Genomic DNA, 13781 nt, shown 5'->3' on the forward strand with positions numbered 1-13781 from the left:
ATCCCAATGACTACAAATTTGCCCCATCACCTGCCTGTCTTTCCTGACATCTTTACTGCTCACTATCTTAGATTTATTTCTGTTTTCCCCTTCCTCCGCTCTATCATTCCGGTTCCCATCCCCCTGCCAAATTAGTTTAAACCCTCCCTAACAGCTCTATTAAACTTTCCCGCCAGGATATTGGTCCCTTTCGGGTTCAGGTGTAACCTGTCCTTTTTGAACAGGTCATACTTCCCCCAGAAGAGATCCCAATTATCCAAGAATCTGAAGCCCTGCCCCCTACACCAGTCTCTCAGCCAGGCATTCATCTGCCTGATCCGACTATTCTTGCCCTTGCTAGCACGTGGCACAGGTAACAATCTTGAGATTACTACCCTGGAGGTCCTGCTTCTCAGCTTCCTTCTGGAAATCTCTCCTCAGGATCTCCTCCTTTGTCCTATCTATGTCATTAGTACCAACATGTACCAAGACAACTGGCTGCCCACCCTCCCCCTTTAGAATATTCAGGACCCGATCCAAGACAACCCATACCCTGGCACCTGGGAGGCAACAAACCATGCGGGCATCTCTGTCAGGCTCACAGAATCTCCTGTCCGTTCCCCTGACTATGGAATCCCCTACGGCTACCGCATTTCTCTTCTCCCTCCTTCTCTCCTGCACAACAGCACCAGGCTCAGTGCCAGAGACCCAGTCACCGTGGATGTCCCCTGTCAGGTCATCCCCCTCAACAGCATCCACAGCAAGATATTTGTTGCTGAGGGGGACAGCCACAGGTGTGCTCTCCACTATCCGGGCATTTCCCTTCCCTCTCTTGACAGTGACCCAGTTTTCTGACCCCTGTAGCCTAGGGATGACTACCTCCCTGTAGCCCCTGTCTATCACCGCTTCACTTTCCCTGATAAGCAGTAGGTCATCAAGCTGCAGCTCCAGATCCCTAACACGGTCTCTGAGGAGCTGCATCTTGGTGCATCTGGTGCAGATGTACTGCCTTGGAACGTAGGAGACTGAGGGGAAACCTAATGGAGGTGTATAAAAATCATGATGGGCACAGATCTAGTGAATGCACAATGTCTTATTTTATGAGTTAGGGAACCAACATCCAGAACAGGTGCAAGGTGACAGGAGAGAGATTTAATGGCAACCTGAGGGAGAACACTTTCAGTCAGAAGGTAGACCATATATGGAACGAGCTTCCAATGGAAGTGAATGGGGCAGATACATTAACAACATTTAAACGGCACATGGACAGGTAATTAGATAGGAAAGGTTTAGAGAAGTGTTCCCAAAGCTTTTTTGGGTTATCCTGCCCTTGGCTCCCAGATCACATCCCCAACATGCCTGTTTCCCTTTCTGGCCATGGCATAAAAACTATAAAGAACTTTGATTTATGATGCATAGCAAAAAAAAATAGAAACTGCAAACTGAAAGCAGTGACAAGTCATTACAAAAAAAATTCAAATCTATTTTAAACTACAGATAAAATTATTTCTTTATTTAAACACAGTAAAAACAATTTTCACCAACAATTTTAGAGCGTACACAAGTAGTCCAATTATTCACTACTTCATTGCTTTTTTACCTTTCTGTGAGATGGATGGGCTTGGTGCAGTGATATCAGCTTCTCAATATCAAACTGAACGTCACACAGAAAGTGTCTCAGATTCCCATGTTCAGTAATTTGCAGTCTATTTTGTTGCTTTGAAAGAAGTTGGGTAACTGCACTGAATATTATGTTGGAAAAATGTCCTGACGAAGGGTCTCGGCCTGAAACATCGACTGTACCTCTTCCTAGAGATGCTGCCTGGCCTGCTGCATTCACCAGCAACTTTGATGTGTGTTGCTTGAATTTCCAGCATCTGCAGAATTCCTCTTGTTAAGGTAATCAAGTCAACATGTCAATATGTACAATGAGGAATTAAATTACCAAATAACTGATAAACAAAGCTAAACAATATATCAATAATAATAATAAGGAAAAGTAAAGTGTTAGGAAAAGGAGAGAATTATGACGTCATCGTAACTCAGGCAAAACCTGACTCTCTGCCTGAATCATAAAGTGGGGCAGCAATATCTCCGTTGGGCCGTGGGCTGGAGAAATGCGGTCAAGACCATTCGAATGCACAGATTCTGCACTTTACCCCATTGAATGCCATAGCCCTAATCAAAGGAATTGTACCACTGTGTGATTAGAATATGGGAATCGTGCTGGCAAACACCATACTACAGCAGTGAATGGCAATAATGCGCGGGCCAGGCCTGGAAATAACACAGTTTCTTCAGTCCAGATTTCTCATGATATGCCAAGTACACAAATTGCTTTTCAATGACAATAACACGCTTTGTGCAAAGTCGAAGAAAATGGTGGGTTAGCAAGAGATGAGTGATTACACGATCATCATAATCAACTCTGAGACACTTAGAATCAACTGCTCATAATAAGCAGTTCCTTTCTTAAATTAACTTCTATCTCCCAGCTGCCCCATTGATACCGAGCATCCCCCACTACCTGCTTTATCTTTATTGCTCCCTTATAAACTCCCACTACCCCTGGAGTGGCAATATCACCCACCCTAGGAATCACTGGTGTAGAGGGCTATGAGCCAAATGCTGGCAGATGTGACTAGCTCAGATGGACATCCTGGCTGGCAGGACCAGTTGGGCTGAAGGGCCTGTTTCTATGCTGTATGACTCTGTCACAAGTCCAATCCTGAACTTGGGGGAGAGAGGGAGTGAAGAGTAAGCCGAGTTCAGATGGGAGCCGGATGTGTTTAGTCAGATGTGATGGACCTTTGATCCTACTGGGCAACAGAAGGAGATGATGTTTGTAATCACCAAAATACAAGAGAGAATGATTATGTTTATAATTTGCAAAATGCAATATAGTTTTCCAATGATTTAAGAACATACATTATTTTCTGATTCAGACACATGATATTAATGTCGATGCTAAACACAAGAGATTCTGCAGATGCTGGAAAACCAGAGCAACACAAACAACTGTTGGAAGATCTCAGCGGTTCAGGCAGCATCTATGGAAATAAACTAACAGTGAATGTTTCAGGCCGAGACCCTTCTTCAGGACTGGAAAAGGAGGGTGAAGACACTGAATAAAATGGTGGGGGGTGGTGGGTGGGGGAGAAGTACTAGCTAGAAAGTGATAGCTGAAGCCAGGTGGGTGAGAACAGTAAAGGGCTGGAGAAGAAGAAATCTGATAGGAGAGGAGAGAGGACCAGGGGGAAGAAGGAGATACACCAGGGGGAGGTGATAGGCAGGTGAGGAGAAGAGGTAAGAGGCTGAAGTGGGGAATGGGAAAAGAGGGAAGAAAAAATTACCGGAAGGAGAAGTTGATGATCGTTCCATCAAGTTGGAGGCTAGATAAACAGCGTATGAGGTGTTGCTCCTCCACTGTGAGAGTGGCCTCATCATGGAGGAGGCCAAGGATGAACATGTCAGAACAGGAATGGGGATAGGAATTGAAATGTTTGGCCACTGGGAAATTCCACTTTAGGCCAATGGAATGGAGGAGCTCGACGAAGCAGTCCCCCAATTTACGTTGGGTTTCATCAATGTAGAGGAGGCCGCATTGGAAGCACCAATACAATCAAAGACCCCAACAGATACCTAGGCGAAGAGTTGCCTCACTGGGAAAGACTGTTTGGGGCCCTGACGGGAGATAAGGGAGGAGGCAAATGTCGACATTGCTGTTTTGGGCCCAGAAGAACAAACAGTCTGCTACAGAAGCTCAGTGGGTTAAATAGCCACGGTGGGGGAGAAGGAGTTGTCATTGTTATGGGTTAAATCCCTCCATGAGAACTGAGCGGGGAGGGGAGACAGATCATATAAAGGAAAGACGGGGAGCAGTGAAATAGGAGTCCGAGGTGAGTGGCGGACTGAGGAGGAGTGAAAGTGATTCAGATTCCAGCACCCGCAGCCTCTGGTGTATTGGTTTGGGCTGAGACTCTGCATCAGGGCTCAGATGGAGCACCCAGATCAAGAGACGAAGAGTCAGCAGGTGAGGGACAGAGCCTGAAAAACAGAGCCATGTGGGTGAACTGGGGATCAATGCCGGGGTGAGGGGCTGGAAGACATGTTGCCTTTGGTTCCCTTGTCCTTGCAGAGACTTTCTGGCTGTAATCTCATTTCCAGTGGCAGGAAGGTTGGGTGTCAAATACTGACATGTTCCTTACATTAGTTTTCCACAGCTTTTTACTGTCTTGTATTTTCAAATTACGTCTTCATATTTGTTCCTGTAAATTTGTAAATTAAACCATTTCAAATTACAGTATGCCATGGAATATGGACAAAACCCAGGCAGGGAAATTACTGGGAAAAGTCCAACACACATCCTATCTGACTTTAACACAGAGCCGATAGGGGGCTGGACTGAGGGTAATTCTGAATTGAGTATCCCTGTAGTTTGGCTTTGGCTCATTTTCTGGGAGAAAGAACGTAAATCTTTGGAGCATGTACGTGAAGAAGATGAAGAGCTCTGTCTTTGCCAGCTGCTCCCCCAAACACACACGATGACCTGTAGGGGCAAGGGGCAAGAGAGGTCAGTGTCCCAGAACAGTGACAGGCAAGCTCTAGTTAAGCAATCAATTCCCACATCTGCTTCTGCTACTGTTGTACCACTGTGGTGATTCTGAAACCATGGATTTTGTGAACAGGAAGCTGTCAGAATTTCCAATGCAGTGGCAACATTGAAAGGAGAAATAATAAAGCCATCTATCCTTTTGCAAACTAAGTATGACTTTCTTTTACATGTTCCCAAAATACAGAGTGAATGGTCATTACAACAAAATCCTGAGAAATCAAAAAATCTAAAATAAAAACTTAAAATGTTGGAAACACTGAGCAAGTCAGGCTGCCGCAGTGAACTTCTCAGGTCTATGATGCTACGTCAGAACTGGGAAAGGGGGTAAGCAGATTCTTACACAGATATTTTGTTTAGTCTTAAATTCAACATAAGGTAATGATGCAGGAGCAGAAGCCCCATGGACTCCCCAGTACACCACCAAAAACTTAAAAACACCCCCTCTTTTCTAAATGGTTTTCATAACCAACCACCACTACACACCTCCCATCCACACACACTACTTCCAGAGTTTTCTCAAACTGAAATGTTGACGGTACATTCCCCTCCATAGATGCTGCCTGAGCCGCTGAGTTCTCCCAGCTTTCTGGTAAATAAAATCGGTTTATTAATGTCACACGTATGGAGGCATAGTGAAAATCTTTGTTTTGCATGCCATCCATACAGATCATTTAATCACATCAGTGCATTGACATAGGACAAGGAAAAACAATAATAGTGTTACAGTTACAGAGAAAGCGCAGTGCAGGGAGACAACAAGTTTGAAAACCATAATGACGTAGATTGTGAGGTCAAGAGTCCAATTATTATTCAATTGTCTTATAACGCTGGGAAAGAAACTGTCTTTAAACCTGCTGCTACCTGCTAACAGGCTTTTGTACCCTCTGCCCAATGGGTGGAGAGGAGAAGCCGGAATGTCCAGAATGGGTGAGATCTTTGATTAACTACAGTTCTTTACCGAGACAGCAAGGAGTGCAGACAGCAACTGTGTGTTGCTCCAGATTCCAGCATCTGCATTCTCTTGTGCCTCCCCTGTTTCCCTACTTGGGTCTCCCCAGCTTATGTATACAACCCTCCGACCGGGGCTCGTGTACAAACTTGGCTCGTTAGCTAACTTTGCTAACGGCCACGTGAATCAGTAGTGAGAAGGTAACCTTCATAAACAATATACGTCGAGGGCTGGTGTGATTTGGGGTTCAAGCAAATGGGAAAGTTGGGACATTCTGACTAAGGAACATAGATTATCGTGACTGTTGAATTAAAAACTGCTCATATGCAATTATCTGTCACCAAGGAATGACATATCGTACACCAACATAAAATTATTAATAAAGTATATTTATCAATTTTCAACTTTATCAAATGGTTAAAAGGAAGAGAAAAGAAATATAAAAAGGCCCATTGCAGTTATAATGTGCACATAAACGTTGGAGCTCATTTCTGAACTGGTTGTGTGTATCGCTATACTCTCACGCTGAACCCATGTACTGTGTGAAAGAGAGCAGCCACCATCCAGCCTTCCCTCGAAGACTATATCAAACGAACTGGCTTCCTCCTTGGAAATACTGATCTGCACAAAGTTCTTCTTACAATGGGACTTCCCTTCGAACGGCATTCTGATGCATCTTCCCTTCTGCCCCGCTTCGCAGCTCCCACCAAAAAGACCCCAAACTGGACCACTTTCCTTCAGAAATTTGCTCCCATCCTGCACCCTTGCATGTTTCACTGGGCAGAAAGTTACAGCATGTACCAAGACAACTCTGACTGGCTGACACCACTTTCCTGAGTTGGACAACATGGCTCCTTATCTTTAGCCGAAGCCAGAACACTGTTACCAGCAGGACACACTGCTTTCACAGAAATCTGCTAGAATAAAAATACTTCACAGCAAAGCAGTAAAAATCGTTCCCAGGGCATTACATGTAAATAAATCCAAACTATGTATCTTCTTGTCCCAGGAGCTTGAGACCTGACAGAGAGCCCAGACAAGATGTGACGGGAAACGAACACATTCCCTATCTCACCTCCTCCATCTAAAAATGGATGGGGACTGGACAACCTTTTGGCAAGTTGAACAATCCCTGAATCCCACATTACCTGCAGAGAATGGGATGAAGGCTTCTGGCTTCACAAACTTGCCCTCTGTGTTGAGGAAGTGTCCCGGATTGAACTGATATGGAGTCGACCACAAGTCGTTGTCAAACAAGGCTGAGGTAAGGTTTGGAATAATCAGCGTTCCCTAAAGAAGACACATTATTCAAGAGTACGTTAGTCATAGCAATAAGGAGATGTCATCTGAGTGTGCTGTGTACATACATCTATTGATGCTTCTGGACACATCTTCAGTGATGTTTCTGGAATCATCGGGTGTTTTGGGTCTTTCAACATCATACAACCTCCTCCAGGTGACCCAGCCGGGACTGATCGGACCCCAGCTTGTGTCCAGATGGCTAGCTACTTATGACTCCATGGCTCCCCTCTTTTGAGCCACAGCCATCTTGAGGCCCTCTCTGCCGCATCGGTGGTACTGCGGATGGCTCTCCTCTTCCTCTCTCCCTCGATGCCCAGAATGCTGAAGGCTCTAACTGAAGAACGGGCTACGAATCCCCTACAACCAACCTTCACTGGGAGACACCTCGCTCTCCATCCAGCCTGCTGACAGTTGCTGACCAGTCCTGCGTACTTGGAGAGCTTCCTTTCAAAGACCTCCTCCAAGCTAACTTCCCATGGGACTGTCAGCTCCAGCAGCACCACTTGCTTAGTAGACTTGGACACTAGGACAATTGTATGGTACTAGAGCTATTGTATGGAACATAATCAACAGTCTAGATATATGACTCCGTTTCTCCCCCTCCCCCATTGTGGTCTAATGGTGTTGAAGCCACACCATGCAATATTGGAGCTCATTGATCCACCATAGATGTCTGGGTCCTGTGTGTCCTTGGCTTATTAGACCAGAAGAATGTGCAGATGCTCCCACCATTGACTGTGCACAATGATGGCTTATCTCCAGTCAAATGGACCTCTTGCCATTGGCCCAGGACCTCTCTTTGTTCAGCCTGTACATGCTAGTAACCCCAGCCTTAAAGCATTTACACACAAGCATCTTCTGCTCTTCAAAACTGGACTGGAGACGAGTCACCCTATCCCGATGGATTACCGAAGATAACATCAAAAACTCAGCGCTTCTCCTGATAATTAAAATGCATCAGAAATTCTGCACAAAAAATTCCATAGATCCTAGAAACCTTGAGGAACACACACAAAATGCTCGGAGAAGTCAGCAGGCAAGGAGGCGTTTATGGAAGAAAATAAACAGTCAATGTTTCAAGCTGGTGCCCTTGATCAGCACTGCCTGACTTGCTGAGCTCTCCCAACATTTTGTCTGTGTTGCTGATGTGGCAAAATGAAAGTTACAGCAGAAGCTTTGGCAGGAAGAATATACAGTCCTTTGGAAAAGTATTCAACCCCCAAACATTTGTTCACAGAAATTATTTTTACAACCAGGGATTTTAATCAATTTAACTGAGATTTTTTATTTGTGAATCTCATGTTCCTCTTTTCCACAGCACAGCTCCCCCCCCCAAAAAAATGGGGAAAATTGTGAAGTATGAAAAACTAAAAATTCAAAATTCAAACAGTTAGCAGTTGAAAAGTATTTATCCCCTTTTACTCAGTACTTTGTTGAATGGCCTCTCACAGCTATTACAGCCAGCAGGCTTTCCAGACAAGTCCCTATCAGCTTTCCACAATGCAATGGAGCAATATTTGCCCATTCCTCCTTTGCAAAATTGCTCAAGTGATGCCGGGTTATTTGGAGAGTGGCGGTGGACAGCAATCTTGAGGTCTTGCCAGAGATGTTTGATTGAGACTCTGACTAGGCCGTTTAAAGACATCAATTTTCTTCACTTGAAGCCACTCCATGTTTGCTCTGGCAGTGAGCTTTGGGTCACTGTCCTGCTGAAAGACTAACTTCCCTCCCCCAGTTTAAACTTTTTAGCAGAGGCGAGCAGATTTTTATCCAGGATCTCTCTGTATTTAACATCATTCATCATCCCATCACTCTTGACCAGATTTCCAGTCCCTGCTGCTGAGAAGTATCCCCATAACATGATGCTACCTCCGCCATACTTTCCAGTAAGGAGTGTGTTAACTGGCTGATTCACAGTGTTAGATATAGACCACACATACTGCTAAAGAAGCATACCTTTGCCCATAAAGACTTTGCAATGCGTCAATTAGAAGATAATGTAAAGATGTGGAAGAAGGTATTGTGGTCAGATGAGACTAAAGTGGAAGTTTTTGGCCTCAACACTAAGCGGTACATGTGACTCTACTGTCAAAAAAAGAGCACGTGATTCACAATTAAAAATTCTCAGTTAAATTGATCAAAATCACTGGTTGTAATACTCATTTATGTGAACAAAGGGTTGGGAACTGAATACTTTTTCAAGGGACAGTAAGTACTGAATGACAACAGAGTACTGTAGTCCGGGATATTAAATCATCTCTCGAAATTTAAGGCGGGGGTTTCTCCAAAGTGTCCTAAATGTAAAGGAAATATTTGAACTCTCACCCATTGTTTTTGGACTTGTCCCTAACTTTGGGCATACTGGAGGGATATTTTGGGTGAAATGGAAAAGATTCTGAAGATGGAGCTTGAACTGGACCCAGTATCTTTTCTCTTAGGTTCCCCAGCAGTCATATTATTAATGCACATCAGGAAAAACTTCTTAACATCCTGACTTTTTGTGCGAGGAAGAACATTTTACTTTGTTGGATATCCCATAAGGCCCCTGGACTTTCTAGTTGGCGTAAATTAATCATGGAATATATTCCTTTGGACTTTTTAACATGTATGATATACTCAAAAACAAATAGTTTTCATAAAACATGGCAACCTTTTCTACAATATGTAGATGTAAACCTGTCTGCTATACTAATAAGGGCTTTTGTATAGGATGTGGTGATGATGTCTATACTTTGATGGAACTGTTTTGATAGCTGATATCTGTGAGGGGAAGAAATGTAAATGTATCTGGAAATTGGAAGTTTTGTTATGTTCAGCAAAAAATAAACTGTCTTTGTACTTAATGTACAGATTTGTCATACAGGTACAGCAGGTGGTTCAGAAGGCAAATGATACATTGGCCCTCATTACACAAGGAGGGGTGGAGCATAATAGCTGGTACAATCATTGACAAGACCACACATGAGGTGCTGTAAATAATTGTTGTCTCCTTTTACAGAATGGATATAGTTTATTGGAAGTGGTTCAGCGAATGTTCATCATGATACTTTCTAAGTTGAAGAACTTGTTATAAAGAATGATTGACACATTGGACCGAGTCATTGAAGTTAAGAAGAACAAGAGATGATCACTTTGGAACACATTTCTCATGTGGCTTAGTGTTGTAGATGACAAAAGGATGATCCTCCCTTGAGGAAGAATCACCTTCTTAAGACAGAAATGATGAGAACTTTCTTATCTTACAGAGTTGTCTCGATGCTAGAGTTGCTGAAAGTATCCTAAACCAAGATGGAGCCATTTTCCGTCTGCAGGCAAGTCAATGTTGAGGGAAACAGGCTACAGAGTGTAACTGATAACAAGATGAGAGCAGCCCTGATCATGCTGACTGACAGAGAAGACCCAGGAGGTCACAAGGTTTACTTCTAATCCTGTTTCTTACATAGAGGAGATGGCCTCATACCCAAGATTAATTCCAGATTGTACCTTAGGGATGGTGTAACCCATGACCGTGGTATCTCTGTACGTTTGATGGGGCAGTGAGACTGGAACAATATTCCCTAAGCGTTGTATTTCATGGATAACAGCGTTCGTGAATGGCATTTCCTCCCGGTCTTCCAATCTTGGCCTTCCATCCTTCCCAATCACTCTGTCAATCTCCTCGTGAACCTGAGCTGCAGGAACAAAACAGGAAGTAAGTTCTCTTTCTTTCTCCATTGGTGCAGCCTGAACTGCTGAGTATTTCTAGCATGTTGAGTGTCAATTTGTAGGACATCTTTACAACCAGAAAAAAAAATTTTGAAATGTAGACTGTATTACAAAGTGCAAATCAAAAGCTCTCATAAACAATACAGTGAATTGAGGGATAAATCCCAATCTTTTTTGAAAGAAAAGAGAGAAAGGTTTCAGTCTGATAACTCGTCCAAATGACCGCACAGCTGTCCCACAGCCAACCAGAATTATATCCACAATCTTTGGAATGGGGCTTGAATCCAAAAACAGATGGGATATCAATATATGGATATATTGATCAATGTGTGTCCAATGTTTCCAATGTGTCAAACTGGGAGTTTGAAGCTTGCAAACATCTTAGAAAGAGAGATCTGTGTAACCCCGATCTTAGAACTGACTGCATGAAAGCCACATGAAAGTGCATTTAAATATCATGAAAGTGCATTTAAATATCACTGAGGGTATTGGCACAAATGTCCCATTACTAAGTGCACCTACAACATGTGTATAATCCTCTGGGGTCAGTGCCCTTTCCCTGAGGAAGCAATGGTGAAGGAGTATTGTGCAGGCATTTATGGAATCATCCTTCAGTTCTGTAATAAACATACAACTTAGATTGCATAATTTTTACAGATAATCTCTCCAACAACACAGTGTGAGTGAGTGTCTGAACTTTCTATCACCAAGTACATCAACGTGCCAAGCTTCAGGAATGTTTCCAGCATTGGCCTGTGTTCCGCTGTCAACACCCTCACTCTAAGGAATGCTGACCCAGAAACTGGTCAGACCCCAAACCCCAGCAATATTTCAGGATATGTGGGCAGCCATCCCCTTTGTGTGCTTTGGGGACACTGGTCCTTACATCTCCATTCACACTGTTACACAGCCAGTGCAATCGGGATTTACAGAAAGTTGTACAGTTCACATTTTTGGTTTTTCACACACCATTTTCAGTCGTGAGACCTGGGTTTAACCCTGATCTCGGGTGCTGTCTGTGTGGAGTTTGCACGTTCTTCTGTGCCTGTATGGGTTTCCCTGGGTGCGCCGGTTTCCTCCCGCATCCCAAACACAGACAGGTTGGTGGGTAAATTGGACACTGTAAATAAACTCCTGTGTGTGGATGAGTTTAGAATCTGAGGGGGAAGTTGATAGGAATGTGGGGAGAGTGAAATGAGATTAGTGTAGCACTCTTGTAAATGGGTGGTCGACAGTTAGCATGGGGTCAGTGGGCCGAAGGGCCTGTTGCCATGCTGTGTGACTTTGCAACTACAATAGAAGGCAGTCTGCTTGTGACAACCAGGTCGAGACTGGGATCGGAGATTTGACTCTGTGATCTGTGGCCTCATCTGATTGGAGAGTTGACTCAGGCACAGAAGCCCCGGTGTCACTTACACTGTATGTCTGGATGGAGCATCATGAAGAGCAAACCCCAGCGTAGGGTGGTCGAGGTCGTCTCCGTACCAGCAGCAAAAATGTCAAAGGCTGTACCGATCAGATTCGATTCCTCGAAACTTGTCCCCGGATTATCCTTTTGCTAAATGCAGAAATAAAATCACATTGAAATTGTCAGCAAGTGTAATATATCCTGAAGGAAATATCCAGAGTGCAAGTGGTTTCCCACCAACTGGAGTCAATGGAGTCCTTCTCTTTGCAATTACATCTAATGCCACAGCAGTCAGCAAGTCCTAGCGTCTGCTGCAAAGAGAAGGAAGATCTCCCACATACCTGCGCAACCAGTTCTTTATTGTCTCAGCTGTTGCATTGCCTTTCTCTGGGAATTTTCAGAGTTTAACCTGTGGCTCTAGGTGAAGAAGTCAATCAGGCAGGAGGTACGGAAGCCTTGAGCCCCAATATTACCAGGTTCAGCAACAGCTACTTCCCTTCAGCCATTGAGATCCTGAACAAACCTCCACAACCCTAATCGATACCTCAGTATAACAACAGGACAACTGTTTTAACCTCTTTATACTACAATGTTTCTTTTGTTGTAGTTGTGTTCTTTCTCGCAAACATTGTGCATAATTAATGTTTAATTTATATTTCTGATTGTTGTGTATCTGATGCAATGTGTCTGTGGGGCTGCTGCAAGTACATTTTCAATTCAGCTGCGTATTCATATACTTGACTATTCAGTTGAGATGGCGCGGGAGAGTGGCAGCTCTTTGCGTGCACTATGAAGGAATCATCAAATATTCCCATTTAGGTCTACAGCAACTCAAATCCACAGGCACAGTCATAGGTACTTCAGTAAGGAATATTGTTTTAAGATTCTTAAAAATTGCATTGATCCTCAAAATCAGCAAACCCTTTTGGTAGTGAGTGCAGATTTCCTATAAGAAAATGTGAACAACACGCTGGACTGCAGGCAAAACTGAAATGCAGGGCACTGAGGCCCCACTTTCCTACCAAGTGTATGTCTCTGGAGAATAAAATGGAAGACCACAGAGCAAGATTGCAGTACCAGAGGGCAGTCAGGGACTGCTACATACTCTGCTTCACAGAAACATGGCTCACCCTAGCACTTCGGACAAAGGACTACAGTTCAAGGCTTCACCTTCCACCATATGGACCGGAGAGCGCCATCAGGTAAAGGCAGAGATAAGTGTTTGCTCCATCATTGTGGTGCACAGAGATAGCAGTTGTGTTTCAGTCCTGCTCAGTCAATCTGGAATATCTTGCGTACAAGTGTCATCCGTTTTATCTGACAAGGGAGCTTTCTGTTGTCATTCTGGTTACAGTGTACATTCTGCCCCTGACCAATGCAAAGCTGATACCGAAGGAGCTGAGCACTGTGATGAAGTCACAACACAGCACCCCCTGATGCCTTCCTGATCATAGCGGGGTCTTCAAGCAGGCCAGCTTGGAGAAGTCTCTGACCAACTACCACCAACATATCAAAAACAGAAACAGAGGAGCCAACACACATTACCACCGTTACACCAGCACAAAGAACACTCAATATGCCATCCCACACCCGTATTTTGGCAAGTCCTTGTAGCACTTTAGCTACACTTCTACTCCTGGTGTACAAGCAGAGACTGAGCTCCACTGCACCAGTGGTGAAGACCGTGGAGATACGGTCAAGGCAGGACAGGCTTGAATCTGTGGATGGGACCATATTCAGGATTCATCTTCAAATAGGAATAAATTTGGCACAGTTGTCACCGACATCATCAGGACCTGAGACTATAAAGAAAATGGCTGTAT

General features: G+C 44.0%; 1 protein-coding gene across 1 annotated transcript in view; it reads right to left on the minus strand.

Annotated features, from left to right (window-relative positions):
• Window positions 1–1493: 1493 nt before the first annotated feature.
• LOC140187555 (cytochrome P450 2D3-like) overlaps window positions 1494–13781 on the minus strand; it is a 61200-nt gene continuing 48912 nt past the window's right edge. Inside the window, 4 exon segments of the mRNA XM_072242955.1 lie at window positions 1494–4528; window positions 6692–6833; window positions 10329–10516; window positions 11967–12108. Of these exon segments, the coding sequence (XP_072099056.1) occupies window positions 4347–4528; window positions 6692–6833; window positions 10329–10516; window positions 11967–12108 (654 nt within the window). The 3' untranslated portion in view covers window positions 1494–4346.

Source organism: Mobula birostris, chromosome 25 (assembly GCF_030028105.1).
Source record: "Mobula birostris isolate sMobBir1 chromosome 25, sMobBir1.hap1, whole genome shotgun sequence".
NCBI classification, from domain to species: domain Eukaryota; kingdom Metazoa; phylum Chordata; class Chondrichthyes; order Myliobatiformes; family Myliobatidae; genus Mobula; species Mobula birostris.